Source organism: Eptesicus fuscus, chromosome 14 (assembly GCF_027574615.1).
Source record: "Eptesicus fuscus isolate TK198812 chromosome 14, DD_ASM_mEF_20220401, whole genome shotgun sequence".
NCBI classification, from domain to species: Eukaryota; Metazoa; Chordata; class Mammalia; order Chiroptera; family Vespertilionidae; genus Eptesicus; species Eptesicus fuscus.
The window spans coordinates 51,017,266-51,043,795 of NC_072486.1; the positions used below are offsets into that span (position 1 = coordinate 51,017,266).

Genomic DNA, 26,530 nt, shown 5'->3' on the forward strand with positions numbered 1-26,530 from the left:
TGATGGAGCCAAACCCTCACCGAGATATTTATGCGCAGGACTAGAAACCGTGAACACAGACAAGGCTCCGGGACCTGTCTCAGGCGGGTGGGTGAGGAGCAGTGTCTATAAAGGGCCACTCTACCAAATCCTGGATTCCTAATTTGGTCTCATTTCTGAGAAGAGGTTATGATAAGGGCACCACCACTAAACACTTAAAAGCACACACTATTTCTGGGTAGAGCAACAGAAGGAAATCAGGTTTATGTGAGGGTGATAAATGTGTGTGTGAAAGGGGACCACTGAATGGAATTCCTTTAGATTTTCAAAGACTTTTAAACAACTTCTGTCCCAAAGGCCAATTAAAAAATAATTGGTCATCATACAACCAAAATCAATTTTTTTTTGTATCATGGATATAGAAGTTGTTTAAGAGACAGAAAATGAAATTAAGGGAAATAAACACATCCTAATCTGTGAGCCTTCCCAATATTAACATGTAGGCTGATCTTATTAAAATCATTATAAATAACCACAACAGAGCAAGTAAAAATCTGGCTTGTGAGGAGGCAAAAGAGATGATGGAGGTGCAGTGTGGCCCAGTGCAGGAAGGAAATGGCTCACAGATGGATATACGGCTTATACTCCAAGCATGCCCCAGTTCAGCAAAGGGGCTATAGAGGACTGCTGTTGATATCTGCTGAAGACACTGCCCTGTGCATGGCTTTGTTTAAAAAAACCAACGAAACCCTGCATATTTGTATATGTCTCAAATGCAGTCCTGTCCAAAAAAATGTTGGTTAATGGTTGTTTTCACAATCTCATAAGAAATTGCTGTTTCTAAGACAATGATGCCAATTAGAATTAAAAAATAAGTTGAGTCAATTCTGGAAATTTGCAGAAGAAATGGATAATGAGTGTACCCGGACCTGATCTTGTGAAACCCGAAGTATAGAAAGTTTAGTAATTCAACTGAAGAGAGACGACTCATATATGTTTTGTTGTGTGTGTGTGTGTGTGTTTTGTCTTTAATACCAAGGACCTAAAGATAGGTAGAATCCTATTGTCTTTCAGCTTCACAGATGAAGTGATAATACCCCAATTAAACAAATACATGTTAAATACCTAAAGATGATTTTAGTCTTTCAGAATTCAGCTTCAAAGGTGCTCAGAAAGCCTTAGCAACTTTAAGTGAAGAAGCAGTCATTCAACTAAAAAAAAAGTATTTGCCTGTACATCATTCAGAAGTTAATATTTCACCTCTCTGGGAAAATTTTCCTGGAAAATATAAGGTTGGATATGGTTCTGTTTGAGTCATATGGCCAGTATTCAAATACTGGTTTGAACAAATAATTTGGGTTATAATTATTGTTATTGCTGTTAAGAAAAACCAGTTGTTAGCTTAGTTGTAATATATACATATTAATATGTCATATATTAATAAAAAGTTGGCTTTATGAAAATAGTGAGAAACTTCAATAGAACTTTTCTAAAGCCCTCCCATTTTAGATTGTTTGGTCGTGTCAACCTGTTAGGATAAATTACTATTAGCCCAATCTTAATTAGGATAGGGATTACTTTTCTAACAATTAAGCAAGCTAACTTACATTTTTAGATGAACTCAAAACAAAATGTGTTATCAGAAGTGATAGCATCATGTCATATCATCAATCCCTGGGTATAGGACAAGAGTCTGTAGTAGTATTCTTACCTTTGTACAAAGCTGCAATGCAGTTTTACTTTTGAGCCCTCCCAAAGATAAGGCAGAGGAGTACACTGTCAAGGAAGGAGTATAATGACACAGCTTAAAAGATGGCTATGTCGTCCGGCCAGCATGGCTCAATGGTTGAGTGTCGACCTACGAACCAGGAGGTCATGTTTTGATTCCTGGTCAGAGCACATGCCCAGGTTATGGCTTGATCCCCCCTGGAGGATGTGTAGGAGGCAGCCAATCAATGATTCTCTCACATCACCGACGTTTCTATCTCTCTGTCCCTCTCCCTTCATCTCTGAAATCAACAAAAATATGTATATATTTTTTAAAATATGGCTATTCTGTTGCTATGTGAGGGCTCTATATGAGAAAAAAATGTAAAGTATGATGCTCTTCAGCTGAGAAAGGCGATCTGATCAGAGCTAGACAATCATAGATTGTAGAGTTGGATGGGACTTTAGAGTTACTTGATCCAAACTTGTATTTTACATTTAAGGAGACTGAGACATGGATAGGCTGGATCATGGCAGTGTGGTAACTGGAGCAAGGGTCTCTTGCCTTGGGTCCTATGACACTTTCCATTACACTGTACTGCTTTTCACAAACAGGATGGAACAACTGGGAAGATACCTTCAAGATAATTCAAGTCAAAATATAAACTCATTAATGGCCTGAGTAGGATTTCCAAATTCACCCAACCAGCCTATACCTTAAGGTTCAGGAAAAAAGGAAAGTATGAATAGGGTTTTCATCACCCATCAATTCCTTCTCAGGCTATAAGTAGAGAAAATGCCTAAATTCTCAGGAGTCATAAGGCAAGAGTTAACAGACACCATGGCCTAGGTACCATCTTGGTCTTTCATGACACCGAAGTCAAATAGCCTGGAAGCCTCCTGGAACCCTACTCAGTGCTCCAGAGTCTGAGGAGAAAAAGCTCGAGTAGTGCCAAGTTTATTAGAGTGAGAGAGAATCCCCCTCACATTGCCACCAGTAGACCCAGAGTTGAGCATGCACTACCTCATACCAACAATCATGGAAAATCATTAGGTTGGAAGATACCTTAGTGGTCACCAGGTTGACCCTCCCAGCTGACATGTTAATCCCTCTTTAACATCTCCCTTTAGTGGACTGCAGTCAGATTCTGTTTACCATAGCCACGATGGATACTCTGGCCAGCTCTGAATCTGCACTCTGGAAGAGAATGCTTAAGTACTAAATGGTAGAAGAAGTATAGTTCCTTCGTGTAGGCCCCACTGGATCCTTTTCCTATGAGAACATGTTTCCAGAGTCTGGTGCAAAGTACCTCAGAATTCCCAACCAAGCTCAAAGCACAAAAATGGAGGCGGTGGAGGGGCGGGGGGCAGCGGGGTGTCTAGCGACTGGTAGATGGAATTTGTTCTTGGGCTCTCGGAAGGTCTAGTTCTTGGTCCACAGAAGACCTCTGTTGCAGGGTTGTAGGGCCAGCCCTCTCCAAGAACAACTTGTCCTTAAGCTCAGGGAAGTCCTTCCAGAGAATAGCTAGGTCTGTTGTTCTACCAACTGTAGTTTGGCCGTCTTGACTCGCTGGGCTTCCTTCAGGTTCCGTGCACGAACCTCTGGGTTGGAAATGAACTCCACCTGCTGCACAGGAAACCAGCCTCGCTCCCCATCTGAGAGTCTCATGCCCTCCAGCCAGCCTATGGGCACAAGATGGGTAGGAAGAAAAATTATCTGGAAGACACATCATTTCCCCTGAACCACCTTTCCAAACACATTCCTGAACCGTAGGCTAAATGGATGGGCGAGCCCCCAGAGTATGGGACACCCAATGCACTCAACCTGGCCGCTCTAGGTCTGGCCTACTCCTTAGTGTTCTTTCTCTACTCTCACGGGTTGAATTGTGTTCCCCCAAAGTATATTTTGAAGTCCTAACCCCAAGTACTTCAGAATGAGACTTTATTTGGAATAGGGTTGATACAGATGTAATTAGTAAAGTTAAGATGATGTAATACTTGAGTAATGTGGGCCATTAATCCAATGTAACTGGTATCCTTAAAGAGAGACATTTGGGCACACATGCACACACACAGAAGGAAGACAAAGGTAGAGATTGGATACATTGCCACAAGCAAAGGAATACCTAGAGCTACATAAGCTGGGAGAGGCAAGAAAGGACCCTCCCTAGATGCTGTATAGAAGGAGTATGGCTCTGCCAACACTTTGATTTTGGACTTCTGGCCTCCAAAACCACAAGAGAATACATTTCCATTGTTTTACACCACCCAATTTGTGGTACTTTGTTACAGAAGCCCTAGGAAGAGAATACTTCCATCCAACTCCAATGCTAGCCTACTGCTCATGGACTCTCCTTCTTACCATCACTGCTTTGTTGAGTCACCATCACCACGTCTGCCTTCTCCAAAGCCAACTCATCATTTTCTCGGGGTTTGTAGGCTCGAAGGCACTGCACTTGTGGGGAATCTGGAGAGAAGAGTGTGAAGGGAAGTTAGGAAAGGCAAGTGACTGGAACAGGGAGAAGGAATTCCAGGGGGAGGCTGGGAGGACTTGGGATCGAGAAAGTCTGCATTTTTGAAAGAGACAAAAGAGACTATTGGAAAAGTCTTCATCTTCCACCAGGAAACGAAATGGTTGACAAGGAAATACAAATACCAGAATTCAAATGAATCAAAAATTCTATTTCTGTGGGGAAGATGAATTGAGAAATACATTGGGAACACCTTTAGTGACTCATTATTACAAATACTCCAGATCCATCTTCACTCTGAAAGCTTTCCTGACTCTTTAGTCCTCCAGAGTCTGAGGAGAAAACGATCGAGTAGTGCCAAGTTTATTAGAGTGAGAGAGAATCCCCCTCACATTGCCACCAGTAGACCCCAGAGTTGAGCATGCACTACCTCATATCAACAATCATGGAAAATCATTACTGAACTTCAAAACTGCTCATGTAGGCCAGACCATTTGTCCTCTACCTATTATTTTATGTATGCGTTCTGGGTCTGCAACTAGATTGTAAAACTTGAGTCTGGGACTCATTCTTTATTTTCTTCATGCTACTCAACATGGGCCTAGAAGAGACTTAACCAGTCGGGTTCCAGATCTAAGAAGGCACTGAATCCCCTTCAGCTTCAGCTTCCTCCCACGTACATGACTTAGGTTGATCAGGAAGATTCTTGAGGAAATTCTGGATTTTTTATATTTCTATACTTTTGTGAATCAGGGGAAATTCCTACAGTTTTGAAGCTCAAGGTTAACAAGCCTCATAGTATTCTTGACCCACAAGCATTCCATCATCTATGGGTTTATTGCTCGTTCTACTTTTCTGGCTGTACTAGTGCCCTCAGAAAACAGAACACCACCTAGTTATCTGTACTTCTTCTAAAGCAGTGGTTCTCAACCTTTCTAATGCTGCGACCCTTTAATACAGTTCCTCATGTTGTGGTGACCCCCAACCATAAAATTATTTTTGTTGCTACTTCATAACTGTAATTTTGCTACTGTTATGAATCGTAATGTAAATATCTGCATTTTCCGATGGTCTTAGGTGACCCTGCTAGCGGTTCTCAACCTGTGGTCATGACCCACAGGTTGAGAACCGCTGCTGTAGAGCCTAAGACCATCACAGGGTCACAGTGAAGGAGGAATTATCTTGCCTCCCTTACCAACCCTGTAGAACTGAAGCCCAGCAGATGATCACACAGTGAACAAGTAAACTGAACTCACTTTACAACCGGGCTCTCCTACTTCCTTTTCCAGATTTCCTTGTATTTGTTTGTTCTTTTGTTTGAGTCACCAAAGGTCCTGTCTTCCTAGAAGTTCAGCTCCTTTTGGATACGGATTAGGGAATCCTTGGTGAAGGACTACTATGGAGCTTATAGAAGACCCATAACTTCAGTCTTAGCATGAATGCAGACACATTCATAATTTGTGTGTGTTTGTGGCTACCAGTGAGTACCTGGAAGCCTGGGGTAAGAGCAGTGGTCTCATGAGGTAAGAGCAGAGGTCATCCTCTACAGGAGCGGGGAGTGCTTAAGACAAAACTACTGTTTGGATATTTTCCCATAACTCCCACTCCAGCCCTACTTTCTCCATTTCCCTGAGACCTTCAAGCAGATAACATCCAATTCCCCTCCCCCCTGAAAAAAGGCAGGATAGACTTAAGGGGCCAAATATTTTAAAAGAGCAAACTACTGCCCCAAGTAGGGATTGCATGGGGTTTGCGGCATTGCCATGGCGGTGGGCAGTTTTAAGCAGATACATCTCAGGTGTTTAACCTCCAGTGGCCAGCTTCTACCATGAAATTCTGGACAAAAGCAATAAATGGAAGCCTCTCCAAGTTACCACCCAGCCCTCTAAACTCCTGCCTCTAGAGGAGACTTCAGACGCTGCCATTTTTCTCTCCCTCACTCACCATAACACTCCTGAAGGTCCAACTCCTCTCTTGGCATGGCCAAGGCAGAGATCCATCGAAGCTTTTCACTTCTGAGAAAACAAAGGAGGGTCATTGCTCCAGCTGCAGCTCTGGGGTGTGGGACAAGGAAGGAGATGGGGACCGGACATGACTGTGGAAAGACTTTCTAATTCAGTGGTATTTAGGGCAAGTCAATGGGATTCTGCTTGGCAGGAAATATGACAGGATCTTGAACTGTATGTTCATGTCTTGCCACCCTTTATGTTTCCCCTTCTCTTTCCAAGTTTATTCTGTCAGTGGCATCTCGTATCTTTCAAGTGGGGGCATAAAGTCAAATGTCAGCTATAAACAGGTGGATTTTCCATTATGAAAATTGTACTAAGCAAAATGTTCATCTCCGTATAGATCCCCTTGGTCACTTTGTATAATTCTTAACACTCCTCTGCCCGCCTCCCTCCTATTAAATGTCTCAGAGATGAAAATCATCTTGTGATCATAATTAGATCAGGGAGATGTATCTCCTAATTTTTCTTATGTAATTTCTTCCTAGCCTAATTTTGTGATTATCTAAAGGTTTTTGCATTAGCTTAGCCTTGGCTTCCAAACATGCCGGAGTAATTGAGAGCTGGCACTGTTACTGTTCCAGAAAGATGCTGCCCAAGGTGCCAAGTAAGGGACACGGAGCCGTGTCTGACTACTCAGTGCAGGTGACACTGTGCACACAGACTCCTGCACCAGGCTCTCTGTTCCACAAGTGAACAAGCACTACTCATCCCACCCTGAAATGTCCTCCGAGGGACAAAACTGAAAAGTGTCTGAAACATGAAGATCCGACTATTAGGTAACATGTCAAACTTTTTAAAGGAAAGATTTCATATATCTTTTATAACATCAATAATAGGTACAGTTTTGTAGCTGTTCGTTATTATTGGCACAGTGTACCAGATTTTATAGGTATTATTTTTAATATTCTCCAAAATGTTATGTATAAATGTATTTTTATTATTATTTAAAAGATGAGCAAATCGAAGTTCTCAACACTATGGATTTCTGCTCAACATAGGACTGTGTTGGAAGGTGGGAACAAGGAAAGCCAATGGAACCTCACATATGCACCAGCCTTGGGCACTGAGGAATTTCTGGCTTGCACACATGGGCATTCACTGGTGGATGTCAGTAATCCGACTCTTTTAGTAACGCCATATTGGTCCATCTCTTTTTGGTATCTCACAGACTTTGTCATTCCAGATTAAAGGGAATACAATAGATACTAAGCCTTGGTGGCGAAGTTATACCCTCACCCACCCCAATCTCCTGAGGGTGCCTATTAGCTCCAGAAATTTGGGGTTCTCTGTGGATGCTCCCCAGTCCAGCATGGACTATTTAGTGACGTGGCTATTTTCTGGACACACTTCCTGCCTTGGTCCCACTTCTTTCCTCGGCTTCCAGGTCTCCCTCCCCCCAGCTCCTCTGCACAGCCCCATCTCACTGAGTCTCCGTGCTGAAGAGGAACTCGGCCTGGGTGCCCTGCGTATTGTGCAGCAGGAAGAGTCGGAAGAGGTTTTTATGAGGTCCATGTAGCTTCATTTCACACTTTTCCCCCCGAATAGAGGAGAAGGGAGCGTGGTCAAACACCAGGAATCGGCCACCCCTGCAAAATACAAGTCTTTTCAACCAGATTCTAGAGTTGTCATACTTCATCCACCCTCAGATTTTAGGATCCCAAGTCCTTGTCCTTAGCATATGGTAGCCTGAAAATTCTCATAAAAACCATATGATGGTGCTTACTCTCAAGATGGTAGCTCCAGAGTCCCCAGGTATGTGTCACTAGCTTGGTAAACCACATATCTAATCTCATGGATACTTCACCACTTTAAAGAGTTGTAGAGACAGAACCAATATAAATTTTCTAAGACTCTGAGGATCTGGAATTGGCTGAATATCTTTGGGCTAGTCGGCTCAGCCTAGCCCAAAGAAGCCACAAACTGACCGATTGGGAAAGTGATAGCTAATTTGCTGCATTTTGCTCTGTGTCTGTAATATGGTACAGGTCTTGCCATGTGATCTTGTGGCATATTTGGTGGGATCTCCGTTTTTGCTTTGGATCTTTCTCTTTCTTCTCTATACCATGATCTGGACTCCATGGGTTAGGCCATTGAGAAGGGTTCCTCTAGGAACACGACCCCTCTCTGTCCCTTTCTGTCCTCCCCTCTTGCCTCTCCCATTTTCCTCTTGTGCTCTGGCCTCCCATTCCAATCACTGACTCTCGGGGTCGAGACAGCAACAGACAGTCATTGAAGAGATGCAGGTGGACTGGACGTGTGTTCAGTTTCCTTCGCAGCCCTGGGGAGACACTGGACTCCAGGGCAGCCAGCTCACCACTCTTCACCAGCCAGCGTGACTGTGAAATGAGTGGGAATATCTGTAGGGCAGAGGAGGGCAGAGAAGGAAGTGTCACAGATCAAGCACGAGGCTCCCTTTTAGCCCTGCCTACCTCACCATGCCCCTTTCTCATAAGGTCCACTGACAATCATCTCTTCCACATTTTCCCTCTTGCTCATACCCACCCCTTAGACTCTGCTTCCCTGTTAACCCACCAAACATCGTGTACTATGGTACAGCTCCCATGTCCATAACTCAGGCAATGGAAGGTACCTGTGGTCCAACACCGAATAGTGACCATGTAAGAAAGCTTGGCCCTAGAAACCTGAACTGAAGAAGGCATGGAAAAGCCCAATTAGGGCATGTAGTGGAAGAAGGCAGGGAACACTATGTGTGTGTCTTAGAAGTTAAAAGATTTGGGCAGTTCTGATATCTGTTCTTTCTTTTATTACAACTAGAGACATGAGAGGAGTAGCTGGGATCAGAAGTGGGAATGGGATTAAGGAGAACAAGGTAGAATCTGCTTGGAGCTGGAATTTGGGCAAAGATAAGGGTAGAAACTAAGATAGATATGTGGATAAGAGGTATTCCCTCTCGGGGAGATAAGAATGGCATCTGCTCTGAGTTGGAATTTGAATGTGGAATGTCTATTGTAGATTTGCATTTGGATGGGAGACTTGGCCATAGATTTATTTCAATTTTTTATTGCTTGGGCTACACTAGTTTGAGATGATAAAATATTGGTTGGTTGAAGCACCAAAAATACCCATATCTATAATAATAAAAGTGTACCATGCTAATTAGACCGGATGTCCTTTTGGACGAAGCCAGGGTTGCAAGGGAAGCCCGGGTCCTGGGTGCTTGCCAGTGGCTAGAGAAAAACCTGGGTCCCGGGTGCCTGCTGGCAGCAGGAGGGAAGCCCAAGTCCTGGGTGTCAGAGGAAAGCCGGTGCCGGTAGCCAGGGGAAGGAAGGCCTACTCTTGCATGGATTTTGTGCATCGAGCCTCTAGTATATACACTGAGTGGCCATATTATTATGATCTCTGAACGCATAATAATCTGGCCACTCAGTTTATATCCTATATAATAAAAGGCTAATATGCAAATTGTCCCCTTGACCAAGAGTTCGACCAGTAGGCAGGCTGGCCAACCGCCCATGTCCCCTCCCCCTGGCTAGGCTGGCTGCACCCCACCCATGCACAAATTCATGCACCAGGCCTCATATACACACACACACACACACTGATATACTGAGTGGCCAGATTATTATGCGTTCAGAGATCATAATAATCTGGCCACTCGGTGTATATAAAAGCCTAAGCAACTGTTCAACCATTCGACCATTCGCTATGACGCGCACTGACCACCAGGGGGAAGATGCTCAACGCATAGGCATGAAAACATGGAAAAGACTGATGAATCTCAGAGGGAAGGGGGGAGGAGGGAGGACGGGAAGAGATTAACCGAAGACCTTATATGCATACTAGAGGCCCAGTGCATGGATTCGTGCACCAGTGAAGCCTGGCCTGTGGGATCAGGCCAAAACCAGCAGTCTGACATTCCCCGAGGTGTCCAGGATTGCAAGAAGGCGCAGGCCAGGCCGAAGGACCCCCACTGGTGCACGAATCCATGCACTGGGCCTCTTGTATCTTTATAAAGATTTGAATTGGTAAGTTCTCTCTCATCTGTCCAGTTCTCAGGTACACACTATGCCCCTCAGGTAACCTCTTTACTTTATTTCTTATGTCTCCTCCCAGTTTCTTTATAAGCAAATGCATGTACAGATTTGCACCCTCCTACTTTTCCATCAAAGGTAATACACACAGTCTATATCTTCCCTTTTCCACTTAAAGGGGTATCATGGAGAATAAAGTAGGCATTCAGGCACCCCAGAAATAGGACAGAACAGAGGCATGCAGACTGCGGTTAGAGACTAGCATAATGAGAGCCAGAGGGCTCTGTGTTAGCAGGTGACCTGCTGACATGCCAAAGACTCACTCACTTTGCATTCAAACTCAATCTTCTGGCTCAGGTAGATGAGCTCCTCTGTCCGGCGCATTCTCTGGACGTTGTTATTGCAGTCTCGGATCAGCTGCCAGGAGAGCAGGGTGAGGAAAGAGGAAGGGCACTATTAGAGGTTTGACCTTTGAGGCCCTGAAAGAAATCTGGAAATCAGTAGTTGTGACAGCTACAGTCTTTTCCACCAGGCTTGACCTGCATGAAGGTGATATCTAGGTGATGTTTCAGGACTCTGGTGTATTTGCTATGACAGGGTCAACATTCCTGGGCTGAGCGAAAGCAAGATGGAATCTGGAGAGTGCCTGCAGTGTCCTCGTGGTGGGAGGAGGCTGTGGGTGCGGAGGGAGGTTTGGAGGGGGGAAGGAGGTGCATGGGCAATCCCATCCGCAGTGACCATGGACCTGGGGAGGGGAAGACTTCTCTGTGAGGGGAACTGGGGGGTGCCTACCTCCTCCAGGGCATGGTGCGCCTTTGTGGCCTCTGCTTCCTCTGAGGAGCCAGGTTGTGTTCTCTTCAGAATGTTCTATAGAACAAACAATAGACAGCAGCCAGATGGAAGAAGGGTGGAAAACAGGAAGAGATGATGGGGGTGGGCCATTAGGAGAGGTCCAGAAACAAAATATTAGTAGCAAATTAACCCTGAGAAAGAAGGGTGTGGGCAGTGGGGAGACTGCTCACTTTGTCCACAGGGTGTAGGACAGTGCAGAAGGGCCAGTTCTGTGTTGTGGGACTTCCTGAAATCACCCTTTTGAGTTGAGGGGAGAATCCCAGGTGGGGTGTGTACCTGGAGCAGCAGTTTGAGACGGGTGATGCGCTGGAATGGCAAGATCAGAAAGGACTTGAGGGACAGGCGCTGGCAGACAGGGTCACTCTCCAGCTTCTCTAGGACCTCACGGAAGCTGCTGTTGGTGCTCCTGTCAGACAGCAGTGGGTAAGGAGGGTGGGAAACAGGGGGCCACAGAGAAGGCATGCAGAGTGGAGACACAGTGGAATGTTTGTGGGTCAGGGAAGGATGGTGAGATCCAATGACATAGGGCTGAGACCTAATGGTTGAGGGCCTGTGATCTGGAAGGCACTGGGGCCTGAGATCACAGAACGGGCACAGAATATGTGCTCAAGTGACAGCACTCTGGGTCAGGGGTTGGAGGTTTGGGTGCAAGGTCACTACCAGGCCCACACAGGGACTGAACGGGGTTCAGGTCTCACAGCAGAGTTTGGAAGGTGCGTTCCTGGTAGGTCTGGTTGGTGACATAAGGCAGGTAGACCCGGCGGAAGTGGGAGGCATGGTTCAGGACTACATCACACACGTGGAAGGTGAAGATGTTGTTCTCAAAGTTCTCCTCCAGGTCTGAAAGGAACCTGCGCAATATTCAAACAAGTCTCATGAGACCTGTGGGTCTCAAGTGAGCAGCTGGCTGAGCCCTGCTCTACCTTGATCTTGTGACATCTCTCTGTTAGTAAATAACTTCTGTCCTTTGCTCTGTGCCCCTTGCTCTGCACTCACATTCTCTCTGAAGCTGCTCCTAGTTTTCCCATGATCTAACACTCTGGTCCTAATATTCCATTTCTTGGTCTTTTCTGGAATATGTTCTGGTTTTCTTACCTTTAGATGCTTCCCAAATCTTGTCTCCAATGCACTGCATACCCACAGTGCATCCAAAACTCAACCCAGGAGGCATCTCTCATTAATTTGTTCATCCACCAATGGCTCTATATCCATCCACCACCCTGTCCTCTTCTGTTTCCTCCTCTCCCTACAGCCATTGGGAATCTCGGAGGGAGCAGTGAGAGGGCTTCTGAGAATGAAAAGGGTACCTACTGAAGGTTTATAGGCTAAAGACAGTGAGGTGGAGTGAGTGGCATTTGGGAGAAGAGGTGTCTTACGTGGCACTGACATCACGCACGTCCTGTAGACGAGAGAAGAGCCACTGCTGGTCTTGGTTGGAAAGGATGGCCCGGAGCTGGGCTGAATGCTGGAAGTGATCCACAGCTATGTTCAGGCTGCGCAGATAGGAAGCCTCTGACACAATCAGCTCAAATTTGGCCTAGGAGTTGGGGAGGAGGAAGATTAATGTACAACACATTTTGAGTTCCTGGTGTATGTTTTAGGGGTAGAGTGGTGAACAAGACAGATCCTTCTGTCGCTCACTGTCACAGCGAAACCTAACCTGATATCAGGGAGAGGGAAGGTGCATCGAAGCCAAGGGGAGAACGTGTGCAGGCCCCAGAGGTGTAATAGAGAAAGATGCTTTCCAGAAACTTACACTGAACGTTTACAGAACCATGTGCTAAAGTAGGGGCAGGAGAGGAAGCCAGAGAGGCAAACATGGCAGTCGGAAGGGTTAAGTGAACAAGGGAAACGAGTTTGGTAGGCTTCATACCATGGAAAAACAAAAAGAGGCTCTCTGTAGGGGAATAACTTGACCATCAATGTGTTGTTTCTAAGCACAGTGTGGAGAAAAGATTAGAAGGGGCAAGAGAGCCATGTTAGGAAACTGCCATAGTAAGTCCAGGTGAGAGATGAAGGCCTAAATAGCCGTGGGAGTAGGAAGGGGCCAGTTTCAGGACTATTCAGGAGGGACACGGGGAAGGACCTAGTTATTTGCTAGAAATGGACTCTAAAAGAGCAGGAAGAGTCCCAGCTAATGCCTCAGTTTTTGAGTTGGGTAACTGGGAGAATGAGCCAGAGAACTCAGAGATTCATTTGTGTCTGTGTCTTGGCCCTGACATTCTGACTATGTGGCTTTGGGTGGCTCATTTGATCTCTCTGAACCTGTTTTCTTGCCTTTTGAGGCAGGGACAGTGACCCCACCTCACAAACATGTGACAGTCAGAAGAAATGGAGTCAGTGAAAGCACCTTATAGGCCCTAGAAGTGCTATTTTATGAAAGAAATATGTGTTTATAAGTGCAGAGGCCTGTTTTCTCAGAAATGTGAGACGGCTGGCCCAGGAGCCATGTGGACGTGTGAGGATGCTAGAGGTGCTGAAAGGGAACTGGGTTCAAACCAGCTCCCAGGGTCTGATTCACAAACACAGGGCAAAGAAGTGATTTTCTAAATATCTTCCAGGTAGTTTGGAAGTTGAGGTCAGAACAGGGTCCCCCAAGTCTGAGCTTCAAAAATCCTAAAATTTATATCTGTCTGTTTGACTTGGTAAAAGCATTGTTTATCTGTAAGTCCTTCTGGCCCAAATGTTTCTCCTTCCCGCTTCTGAAAGGGGTGAGTATGCCACTAGTAAGTATCAAACTATATGCCACATACTCTGTTTAAAGCTAGATACGTGTCATTTCACTTAAACCGTGTGGCAACCCTGAAAGGTAGGTATTCATTATCTTCAATTTTTAGATGAGGAAACTGGGACTGAGCAATTATATAACTTGCCTGAGGTGACACAGCTAGCAAATGGCAAGGCAAGGCTTTAAACCTGAGTTGGCCTAACTTGAAATTAAAGTCATGAACATGTTTTGAATGATTACTATATATTAGAAACTTACCTTTTTTTTTTTTTTTTTTAACTCTCCCAGTACCTCTTTGCAATGCAATTTTACAAATGAGGAAACAGAAGTTTAAAAAGAGCAAGTAATTTGGCCAGAGTTAAATAACTGGCAAACATTAAAGTGCGCTTCCAGGTCATTTATTCTGAAACCTTAATGCTTAGACATTATTCCAGGAAAACTTTTCATTGTACTATATTATCTTCCTGGGAAGAAAGGTTTATCCCAGACTGGTTATCAGTGAAGCTCTCCAGATAAAACCCATTCATGGTAATATCAGACACACAGCCTCTACTAGTCTTGCTATTGGGGCTAAGGACCAAGCAGAGACTGATGGTCATTCAAAAGCCTCTATAAGTCCAATGGACCATAGGACAGCCACAAGGGGCACTCAGCCTTCAAGGGACACAACAGAAAGCCCCTGGTGTGCCTTGGTTGAAGTAACAATCTTTAGCGGAGCTTGAAACCATGGTTCAAGATGGAAATCAGTCTAGCCTGAAGCACTAGTGATGGGATTAACCTTTTGCACTCGGATGTCGAGTGTGACTCGACACGGTTAGCATCGGTAGCAGCTTGAGAAAAAAGCAAGCGAGTGCAAAGGGTTAATTCTACACATGGCCACTTTGTATGTGTCTGAACCAATACCAGGTAGCAGTAAATGGCCATGGCAGAAAGAGGTGGAGAGGCAGGCGAGTGTTCTTCAGAGAGCAATTGAAGTCCATTGGAGTGGAGATGGCTGACAGTGTGGGATGCATGAGTGTGTGGTGATGGTGGAGGTGGTGGTGGTGGAGGTGGTAGTGATGAGGAGATAAGGATGTGAGCCTCCCTTCCTGCATCCCTCTCCCCTGCCCCACCCTGCCCTTTTGGGTACCTCTTGAAGTTTTTGGTCTTCATGGGTCATGGAGAGCAGCACAGTGCTATTGCGCACCACAGGGATCTCCTGCCAGAGGGAGCTCCTGGAGGCCATGGAGAGGCGCTGCAGGTAAGACTCTGAGGACACCAGGACCTTTCGGGGCTGCCGGGGGGAGGCGGGCCCAGAGGCCTCTGCCAAGCTGTCCAGCCGCTGCTGGCTCTGAATCTCCTTGTTCAGAACCACATCGCTGTACTCCTGGTAAAGCAGCTGGGCTGTGGGGGTGAATCAGCGTGGGAGAGGGAGAGAATTAGGGAGATAAGGCAATTAGGCACAGAGACAGATAGAAGCCACCAGACCTCCTCTGGCTCTCCTGGCAGTTTTCTCTTCCTGTAGGTGTCTCCACCCGCTGCTGGCAGCCATAAGCCCATCCCCAGTCTTGGGCACAACACCTATGTGCATCCATAGTTCTGTTTCAATATACTCACAGGAGTTGATGAGCTTTGAGCAGCGTCTTGAAAAGCCTCCCATCACCTCCTTTGGCTTTTTCTCCCTGTGGAGCAAAGAAGGGCTCTGGGGTGCTTGCTGGCCCTTAGATACCGAGGAGCCCCAGGGGACTATAGACAGGGTAGTCTCTAACCTCTAACCTCCGGGACGTGTGCTGGGATGTCAGGGCCAAGTCCCCTGACCCACTTTGGGGTAGTTTGGAGCTTTCTTGAATGTCATGTTGAATCTTTACAGGGGTTTTAGCTCATGGCCAAAGGGCCTAGGAGGATGGAAAATTAAGACTTAGGTAACAAAATCAGGTAGATCAAAGGGCTCCCTACCCTGGTATCCTGGGGTCTGTCTCTTCCTCTACTTCCCTCTGGAAGAGACAGGGTCCCAGAACCCGTGTCAACTAATAGAAATCTCAGTATCCTAAGAAAAGAGAGTATAATTGTGCTTGTTGGGAGAGAGAATGACTCACCGAAAAACAATGGTGTCTGAAGGGCCAGGAGGCTTTTCTGTGGCTGGGCCTCTTGTATCTGAAAAGAGAAATGGATGAAGTAACTGTTCATAGGAACATTCAGAGATAGCCGAAGAAGGTAAGATGGAAGAGTAAGAGATGTAGGCACGTGGGGAGGGGGGAAAAAGGCTCATCTGGGAATCTGTGAGGGAAATGCCAAAATAGAAAGCATATGACACTACTAGGAGGTATGAACACATCCCTCATGTCAGAACGTAAATTGGACAAGGAGAGAATGTCTTCTCTACTACGAGGAGGACATCAAGAGGTGCTGGTAAATGGAAAGTGGAGTGTGTTTGGGGGTGGAAAAGAGTGTCCAGAAAAACCTTAGGAAAAGTGATACACAACATAAAAACACCATGGTTGGGTGACAGATGGAGATGCAGGGAAGGAGAAGGAAGAGCATCACAGTGAGCTCAGAGGCTTCCAAAGGCTTCCCTCTGTGTTGGGGTTGTATATGTGGGTGATTGAAGCCAGCAGGGGGAATAGGAGGAGCCCTGGGGACAGAAGATGGATGAGGTGGTAAGAGCTACAGAAAGCTTGGTCTGATGAGTGCTCTTTGCTCACCTGAAGAGCCTTCAGGTAAGATGGAAGGTCTGCGCAGGCCTTGCCGATGCCAGCCCTTGTGCTTAGTGGAGCCCTCATCCGAGATGGCAGCCTGTCCACCACTGCCCTGCGGTGGTCTCCCTGGGTCCCGCCTGTGGGGCCAGCTGGATGCCTTCTCCAGGTGGGGATGGCTGGGTTTTTCAGTCTGCCTTGCTCGACCTACATCCGACCTCCTCAGGCCATTGGCTCCTTCCTGAGGGTCCGTTCTTCTCAAAGATCCTTTGGCAGGGGCTTCTGACTCTTCTGAGAGCCCTGGTTCAGAGGTGGGTTCCTGGAGACCCACAGTCCAGGGGGTGGTTGGGGAAGAGGGACTTGGAAGGCTCGTCATGTTGCTGAAAGCAATGTCAGGGGATATCTCACTCTTTCTCCTACTGGTGGAAGCCAAAGAGTCTGTTGATCTGCCCATGGCTGGGGGCCAGGAGGTACGTCCTCCAGAGTGGGGACTGGATACTGCCCACTCTTGACCAACAGGCCTTGGCTTGGCTTGACTCCCTGAATTCGTGAGTGCTCCCTGAATGCTCTTGTTCCTCCCTCTGGCCTTCGGGGGTAATGGTGGTGGTTCGGTGAGGGGATTTGTGACAGGAAGAGGGGGTAGAGGCCTGTAGATCCTTGGGCTATTATGAGAAACGGGAGAATGGTGGGGCTGAAACACATCAGGAGTTGGGGGTAATGGCTTGTTGTATCTCAGCCGTTGGGAGAAAGAAGTCTGACTATGGTGGGAGTCGTCTGGAGTAGAGGGCAGAGGTCGGTATTGCCTTGCCACATGGGGGTCAGGAATTTCAGGAAGTGGAACTTTGGGGGGTCCACATAGCCCTGAACTTAGGGCCAATGGAGGGTAGCTACAGTGCCTCAGCGTGGGGACCGCTGCACTGAGATGGCTGTCTCTCTCCACCGCAGAGGGGTGGACGTGCCTCTTCTTTGGAGGAGCAGGAGGTGGAGGTTCATGCAGCCTCATATCTACGAAGACAGGAGGCGGTGAAGAGCCATATACAGGAGACCCTGGGGCAAAGGCTGAATTATGTGGGGAGCCCCATGGCTGGCTGCTGTGGGGACTGCTGGGCCTGTGTGGATCAGAGGTGAAACCTCCAGAGTCATGCCCCAGAGTGGACAATGAACTAGGGAATTCTGGAATAACGCTGCAGTCCCTACTGCTTTTCCTGTCCCTTCTTGGGATCACAGAGACATGGATGGCAGGTTTGGGAGGTCTCTGAGGCAACTCTGAATGAGAGAAGGAAAGTGATCGTCCCACCAGGTCCGGAGTCAGCTGTGTCCTGTGAGAGCCCGGGAAGGAGTTGCTCCATGGGTGCTGAATGGCCCCTGAGAAGTCAGCTAGGGGGCTTTGAGGACTGGCCCCATTGGAGCTGCCATGTGGGTCCATGGTAGCCTCTGCAGAGGGGGAGCCGGGGAGGGCCGCCAGGAGAGTCTCAGAAGCCCCACAGGCAGATGGGATGTCGGTGGAGAAAGAGGCCCTGGTGGTTTCTGGAGAATATGCAGCCAGAGAGGCTTTTGTCCTAGGGATGGCAATCGGGGGGCTGGCAGCTGGCAAGGTGGCTCTGCTGGGGGAGACTTTGGCAGATGTGGAGGGAGCTGAATCTGGTGAGTTTGGAGACGTCTCAGGTGCACTGGCTGAGGCCACCTGGGGCCTCCCACTGGATGCTGTCCCTGTCCCCAGCTGGGAACCTTCTGGCTGGGGGTCCTGAGCTATTTCTTGAGGTGACCCCCCAGCAGGAAAGAAGCTAGGTGAAGGATTGGACTGACAGGAACATCCTATTGGCTCCAAGGTAGGAGTCTGAGCTATGGGACAAAGCTCCTCAGCCCTCAACTCTGTCTGAGAACCAGGAATCCTGGCATTACAAGCATCTGGGAACAAGTCACAAGAAGAATAAACCTTGGGGGCCAGTGTGGGAAGACCATCATGCTCTTCCCCCTCCTCTGCAATCTTCTCTCCTCCCACTCCCCCCAGTGCAGCCCCATCCCAATCTTCTGCCTCCTCCTCCGACATCAGTGTCCCTGGCAGACCTTGATGTTCTTGCCTTCCAGGTACATTCACTGACCTCCTGGCTGAGCTTTGATACTCCTGGTACTGAGCACCCACCCTACTCTCCTCAGGCCCCCTCACCTCCCTCTTCCTCTCTTCACCCACTTCCAGATCTTCCTGGCCCTGAGTCCTTCCCTCCCACTCATCACAATTTACACCTCCCAATTCCTCATTAGGCCCCTCCCTTTCTCCTTGTTTTGCAAGCACCATATCATCTTGCATCTGTCCCTGTGTTTGCCTCTGTCCTCCCTGTGTACCATTAACCTGCTCCCCTATCTGTTCCTGCTCCGCTAGAAGCCCCTCAGAACACACAGCCTCCCTCTCTTCTTGTCCCTGCACCTCCAGACCCTTGGCTTCCTGGGGACACACAAGCCTTTCTTTCCCTGGACTTTCCTGCAGCTCTTCGCCCTGCCTGGCAGTCCCACTTTCAGACTCCTGCAGCAAGTCGGTCTCTACAAGGTGCTCTTCACAGGAAGATGAACATCTGGCCCAAGCAGAGGCATCTGGAGAAGCTTCCTCTTTCTCTGCTGCTTGTCCAGTCCCCAACATCAAAGAAGGGAATTCTGGCCTGAATTCCACCTCCAATCTGCTGCGCAGTTCGCTGCATAGTGGGGCCATGTCCAGAAGTTTACCCTGGACAGGGCAGGCCCAGTGCTCTGGAGGAGCTGGTGTCCTTGCCTGTCTGTCTGCCAGGCTCCCGGGCACTGCCTCCTGGCACTCTGGGGTGTCCCAGGCCTCAGTCATAAGGTTTTCCTGCTTGGTCTCCACATCCGAAGGGGCTTCCTTGGGGAAAGATGTCATACTCTCAGTTGCACGGTCATTCACATCTCTTACATCTCTCTGCTGGGTCTCCCAGAGTCTGCGTTCCTCTGCCCACGTATAGGATGGGTCCCGGCCTTCCTGAGCTTTGGGCCCCACGGCAAGGGGCTGGCTGCTTCTCATGAGAGCTTCAGGGATAACACTGAATTCTGCTACAGCAGGAATGGGAGCCGGTGCTCCACTCCGGGGCTCCGCAGCCTCCATCGGGGCTGAATCCTAAAGAGGAATAAAAGACAAAGTTTCTATCACCTCTTCTGCTTTTACCTATCAGAGGGGCAGACCATGAAGAACAAGAGTGGGACATTTCTTCGGTTCTCCATAGACTCATTCTTTGAGACAAAAGGTACTCAACAAAATAAGCAATAGCCTCTATAAAACTTGTCACTTATTTGCTCATGTAATAAGTACTTAGCAAGTGACCCTTTCAAGTGGGGGGCATTCGGTAGTGAAGGAGATATGTCCTCATGGGGCCTGCAGTCTTGTGGGAGAGAAAGATAGTAAGTGAATTAGAGCTTCATTGTCAGAGTGCCAAGTTCCCTAATGGTCATTCCTCCTGGATGGTATTATGTCATATTGTTTCTCCCTGTCTACTCTCTGGACATCAAGAGTGACTCAGTCCTATGTAACTCCCAGACACTGAGCGACACACCCAAGGTCTAACTGCACAAGAAGCAGTGTTTCAGGGGGACCTTCCTCGTCACCTGCTGATGGGGATTAAAATAGGTCTGGTCATTATAACCCATGTCCAAGGCTAAGTGTAGTGTAATCGCCTTTATACAGGGTCTGGACTGTGCTCATCTCATTTTTCATAGTGTCTAGCACAGCCCTGTAACTAATTAACAATTTTGTTTTCAATTAGAGAGGCAGCTGTCATAAAGCAGAATGACTTGTTAGATTAGAACTGAAGGGATACCGAGGTTACCTGCTTCAAGTAGGTCCATAAAACTGTGTTACTCTCATTATCTTTCTCTTTCTCTCCAACAACCTTGTGAACTCTTCTCATTACTCGTCAAAATCTTGACCTTCCCACCCCTGCTCTCACTTCAGCAAATTCTTTGCAAAATATTGAGAAACCAAAGGAAAGGAACTGCTCCAGTTTCTTGCAACTCAGAGAGACCTGCGTTTTGCTCTCTCCATCTTTCCTCCTCCGACAGGGCAGGCGTCCCTTCTCTCAAAGCACCACCTTCTTCAGACTTCCTTCTCAGGGACCCTATGCTAAGGGTGACCTTGCTCTCACCGTCACCTCTGCTAGAATCATCCCGCCAGCATTTAAGCATGTCCATGCCTTTCTCATTTTTCTAACCTGTAAAGAGTTGCTCATACCTGCTATCCTCACAGCCTCACATCTCGCCTGCATCTCCTACAATCTCCTAGTTGTTAACTCCAAAGGAGACTCTATGAATGCTTATTTTGGAGGTTCCTGTCAGTTTTTACACTACCGACATTAGAAATACTCTCTTTCTTGTTATCTGTAGCCTACAACTTACCGATTTAACCTCTTACATTTTCCCCAATCCTCTAACTACGTTACTGTGCTTCTCTTTGTAGCACTTATCAATTATAGTGCACTTTTCTTCTCCTCTGTAGCATTTACACAATTATGATTATTATATAATTACTAGAGGCCTGGTGCACAAATTCGTGCACCAGTGAGGTCCTTCAGCCTGGCCTGCACCCCTAGGGGGAGATCGGAGAGCCTCAGCCGAAACTGGCCTCTCCAATCTCCCCCTAGGGGTCCCAGATTGCAAGATGGCTCAGGCCAGGCTGAGGGACTCCACTGGTGCACGATTGGGGCCGGGGAGGGACGTGGGAGGTTGGCCAGCCAGGGAGGGACCCCGGGTGGGCTCCAGGGCGTGTTCGGCCCATCTCGCTCAGTCCTGATCTGCCGGACCCCAGCAGCAAGCTAACCTCCGGTCGGAGCGTCTGCCTCCTGGTGGTCAGTACACATCATAATGAGAGGTTGAGCAACCTTAGCATATCATTAACATATTACACTTTGATGGGTTGAATGGCTGACTGGACACTTAGCATATTAGGCTTTTATTATATAGGATGTGTGTATTCTGATTTATCATCTATCTCAAACAATAGGTGGTAAATGGCCTGAGATCAAGAACTATATCTGTCCTGCTCAAATATCTATACATAGCTCATTACCTGACCTGTACTAAGTGCTCAATAAATATTTTTAAATTACCGAATAAATTCTTGTTTCTCTCTTGGCCTATATTCCCCATATCTAATCTAGCCATCGAGTCCTGTTAACCCCAGCTCCTCAGTAACCTTCAAGTCTGTCCTCTTCTCTCCAAATCCACTACTAGACCCTGCGCAGGCTGCTGTCCTCTCGCACTCAGACCCCTGCACTTGGGGCAGAGCCTGGCCACTGGCCTCCACATAGCTTCTCTTACCCTTTTCCCAAGGCATTCTCTACCCGGCACTTGAGTGAGCCTCAAAAGCCCCACTTCTAGTTTAAATTCTTCAGTAGCCTCTAACTGCCAATGGGATGAAATACAAATATCCAGCATGGGTTATGTACCCTCCTCAACCTGGCCTCTGCCTGCCTCCCCCCCCGCCCTCTTCAGTCCACTGGCCTTCATCCCTCTGGCTCACCTCCCTCTCACCTGTAGGCCTTCAGTGCTGCTCCTCGGCCTGGAATCCTCTGCTCCTACCCCAGAGAAGCCTCTACTCTCCCACACTCAACTGCACTTGGAGTTACATATTTAGTGTCTGTTCTCATAAGGGCACAAAAACTGCAATGTTAACTGCTCAGCCCCCTCTGCCTGAAGCTTAGTTGGCCCTCAACAAAGATTTATTGCGTGGATGATGGAGGAAGGAAGAATGCAGAAGTAAAAGAGTGCTGTTCAATTTCCAGTTATGCCTTTTTGTTATCTTGCTAATTTTAAAGCAGTTGTGAAAATCACTTAAACACCCATTTTCTTATCTTTATATAAGGGAGAGATATTTTCTTTGTAAGGAATTCTAATGAAAATTAAGTAAGATGGTATAAAAAGTGCATTGTTAAATGTAAGGGTCATAAAAATGTTAGGGCTTGTAATTATGGTTGATGAGAGAGAGAATAAGTGTAAGAGAGAAATACAGGACTTCTGAGCTGGAAGGACCTTCAGACAGAAAACTGCTTAAGTTAAATGAGGAACCTAAAGGTCAGATACTCTGACACTTGCTCACATAAGCAATTGGTATAGGTGAACTCAAACAAAGGTCTTCTGACAACTCAACTATAAGCAACTAGAAGTTCAGGGGTAAGAAAGCTGGAAGGTCACCAGCCTGGAAAGACCTCGGGGGCCTATGGAACCCACAGGTACACCTGGACCTGCACCCTCCTTGTCTGGTCTGGGCTTAAAGTGAAGCCCACCACCCAAAATGTCCTCTGTCCTGCTAAGGTATTGCACTTGTGCACATGCTTACACAAGCACCCATCCACATGCATGTACATGCATGTGCGCGCGCGCGCACACACACACACACACACACACACAAAATGAGCCACCCTTGCAGTTTCTACACAGTAGGGACTAACATAACTAAACAAGCAGGTCCCCAAACACCCTGCAGGTGTGATAAGTATGTAACAAGTTCCTGGCCACCCCATAGACACAAATACCATCTATACAGGGCAAAGAGCCACCATGTCTAACATAAGCATAATTGTGTAGAAGGGCTTTTATATCCTTTTCCAGTTAATTGATACAGTGTAAGATTTGCTCCCTATGTCTAGCCCTAAGGACAAAATACTATAATCACTATGGTTGATACTGTGATGTGACCCTATTCTCTCAACCACATCCTATATAATAAAAGGCTAATATGCAAATTGACCAAATGGCAAAATGACCAGTCGCTATGACATGCACTGACCACCAGGGGGCCGACGCTCAATGCAGGAGCTGCCCCCTGGTGGTCAGTGTGCTCCCACAGGGGGAGTGCTGCTCAGCCAGAAGCTGGGCTCATGGCTGGCGAGCACAGCGGCAGTGGTGGGAGCTTCTCCTGCTTCCACAGCAGTGCTAAAGATGTCAGACTGACGGCTTAGGCAAGCGCCCCCCAGAGAGCAGTCCTAAGCCATCAGTCCGACATCCCCCGAGGGCTCCCGGACTGTGAGAGGGTGTGGGCCAGGCTGAGGGACCTCCCTGAGTGCATGAATTTCATGTACCGGGCCTCTAGTGTTAAATAATATACTTGCTCAACATAAACACTTTATGAATCTTGGCTCCTACCTGCCTAAGGGATTAGTGTAACTAAACCTGTACTCTCCCCTCACCCACAGCTGTATTGTCCTAGCCCTATACCCATATACACTGCCATGTCCTCAAAACAAAACAAAGTTTCTAAAAATATGTGTGTTTCTGCTATATTTAGGTGCATCTGTATGCACCATGGGCTACCTGGACATCTTCAGTTCCATACTAGTGACACAACGCACGTGTGCCTCCTACAACCACATTGACAGTATTTCTAACACAATCTATCCATTTGGAAATATTGGTGGTCACCAGCTCAGACACCATTCCCTATACTTGATCCTGTCCTATTGTAATCCTATTATAATCAGCACCACAAACCTACAACATGACAAAGCTCTAGGGAATCTGCACATAAAGACATCAGGAGAGAGTTTTTGCACTGCCCATTGTTACAGTTGCCTCTTCACCCCCTTCTCTATGGGGGCAAAGCTCAGTAACTGAGCACAGACAGATAGAGCATGGCACCTTCCAGACCAGACACATGTTGCATCTGCTGACCCTATCCCACCTATGATTTCTTTCAAGACAAATCCGCAAGTCACCCCGTTAACACAGTGTATGACAGAGCTCAGTATCTCCCTTGGAGCCCCAAACACCTTAGCTCTTGTCCATTTCTAGTGTGCAGACATAACACTGTTTCAAAGACAGCCCCCTCACCACCACCCACCTCCATCACACTGCTGCTTCTCCTTCGAACCCATGCTGCCTGCTATGTGTACTTCTAAGTATCTGTTTCCTGGATTTTCCAGCAATGGCAGTTTCAAATATTCTGATCCACACCACAAATCACTAAAATACTTGAGATTGCAGCACTTCTGTATTCATACTACATTGTCTACACTACTACTTATCTTAGGAAAATACACCCAAATCACTTTTGTTTTTTTGTGTTTTTTTTTTTTTTAATATAGAAACTGAGACTCCCACATAGATATCCTTTATCAGTGTTTGACATTATTGCCCCCAATGCAAGACAGATATAAAAATTAGAGTAGCAATCTGGACCACTAACTGCAAAGACCTGTGCTCTATCCACTTTAGAAAAGCCCCACCACCCCAGTGAAAACTATAACAACCATCTCTTATCTATTCCTAATGTCTGAGAATATCACAGCCTCCACTGCCCTGCAGACCACATGGGCCCGCACAGAACATCACCAGTGGCAATGCTGACAGGCCCCACAAGCCCACTGTGGCCCCCCCGCCATCCACACAGATTATGTGTGAGTGACCTCTTTGTGTCCTTAGTAGAGCCCCTGAAGGGTGACCTTGTTCTTGCCCACCACCAGCTCCTGTTCACTTCACAGACACAGTGAGTGATTTACCCTGTCTACACCAAATGCTGTAAGCTACTTGACATTTGAGTAACACTGTTCTTGTTCAATCCATGGCCTGTGAGTGGCCCATTCTTGTCCACACCACAGTGACTGACCACTCCAGACACCACAAATGACATCTTCTTGTCTATCCCACAGACACCGTGCTTGATGTGGCCACAGACAACCTCAGACAGACCACACTGTGGTCAGCCATATACTCTTGGGACCCCTAGGACATGAAGACTCTTGACTATGTTTTGAATCACTGTTTTCTTTTGGTAAGAGGGATACCTTTGCACACCTCCTGACCTCTCTCTCTTCCCTACCAGGATAATGACATACATTCCTCCTGCCAGACAGTCTCACTCAAAATTGACACCTACGTCCTTCCTCCTCCCAACCCCAACCCCCAAGAATCCCCTCAGTAGACATGGCTTCAGTTTCAGGCCCACAGACTGGTTAACAAATGATTCCCGTTTTGCGAGGATCTAGGCCAGTCTCTTCTTCACACTCTGGCGTAGCTAAAACAGGAAGTCTGAAAGGCCACATCGGGAGCTGTTGAGCTAGAAGCTGGGATTTCTGGAGTAGGCCAAGGATGCAGGGCCTTAGAATGGCATGGGGGAAGCAAAAGAGGGAAGAAGCTAGAAAAGAAAGCCACCCTCTCTCCCTTGTCTGTCTGACACACCCCTCTCCCTCAATCTGACAAGAGTCCTGGCCAGAGTTCACTTTGGTAGACAGAAGGGCAAACCTGTCTTGGGAATCCAAGATCCAGGAAGGGGAGAAGGGACTGACATCTGAACTAGGTCAGGACAGCTGAACTGGCATCAGGACTAGCTCTCTGAGGACAGTCTTGCTGACGGCAATTTTAAATGATGCTCAGAAGGACAGCCCCAAGCCCAACTATACACAGCTCCCTTCCCACCTCCCCAAGTTGAGAATGCAAACTGTGCTTGACAGGAAACTTTGGAGGGACTCCCCAGATATGGGGAACCAGAGAAGGGGGCCAGGGCAGGAGTCATTTTTACAGGTGAAAGTACCTTGGCTAGCAAGGGAAAGGCAAGTATGGAGACATACACAGTGTGCGAATCCATAGGAAGGTAAGTGAAGGAAGGCCCAGGCCTAGTTAAGAAAAAGGAGACAATAAGACATCCACAGGTGGGGAATACGTTCCACAAACCGAGTCTCAGTTATCCCTTATTATAGGGTCAGCTTTCCCCAGGGCCAAAACTTGGAAGAGTCCTATTATTGGCCTGGAGAACATCTGGGGGCAGGGTGCCCAGATCCAAGGAAGGGGCCAGGCCGGAAGCGAATTTTTCAGGCAAGAGCATTTCCTCCAGCTTCCCTCCCCTTCCTGACCAAGATACTCAGTCACACGCCCCAAACTCTGCCCATCTGCCCAGCCCCCCATTTCCGGAGCCTGCGCCCTGGGACCGGGCTGGGGCTGGCCCCAGGGTAAAGGCCTAGTTTCCCGTCCTGGCCGACCCTCCCTTACCTCCGCCAGGACTCTACAGCCGCCAGCCCAGAGCCAGGAGCTGCGAGGGAGGCGGGCACCCACCTGGGCAGTGTCACATGCTGTCCCGGCACCAGAGTCCCTCCGGGTCCCAGGCGCCGGCCGGCCGTCCCCAGCACAGGCCCTG

General features: G+C 47.5%; 1 protein-coding gene across 2 annotated transcripts; it reads right to left on the reverse strand.

The window, feature by feature from the left end:
- Window positions 1–1,212: 1,212 nt before the first annotated feature.
- LOC103297297 (rho guanine nucleotide exchange factor 5) lies at window positions 1,213–26,530 on the reverse strand. 2 transcript variants are annotated; one of them, XM_054726129.1, is made up of 15 exons: window positions 26,449–26,530; window positions 16,420–19,531; window positions 15,814–15,871; window positions 15,335–15,399; window positions 14,868–15,121; window positions 12,387–12,547; window positions 11,709–11,861; window positions 11,287–11,416; window positions 10,951–11,025; window positions 10,486–10,575; window positions 8,366–8,523; window positions 7,591–7,752; window positions 6,102–6,172; window positions 4,049–4,153; window positions 1,213–3,369 (listed from the first exon to the last, which is right to left on the reverse strand). In XM_054726129.1, exons 2-15 carry the CDS (start codon window positions 19,517–19,519, stop codon window positions 3,212–3,214), a joined length of 4,740 nt encoding a protein of 1,579 aa, XP_054582104.1. In that variant the 5' UTR covers window positions 19,520–19,531; window positions 26,449–26,530; the 3' UTR covers window positions 1,213–3,211. The 2 variants fall into 2 exon arrangements, with proteins under 2 accessions (XP_054582104.1, XP_054582103.1); XM_054726128.1 differs by having other exon boundaries at window positions 8,318–8,523.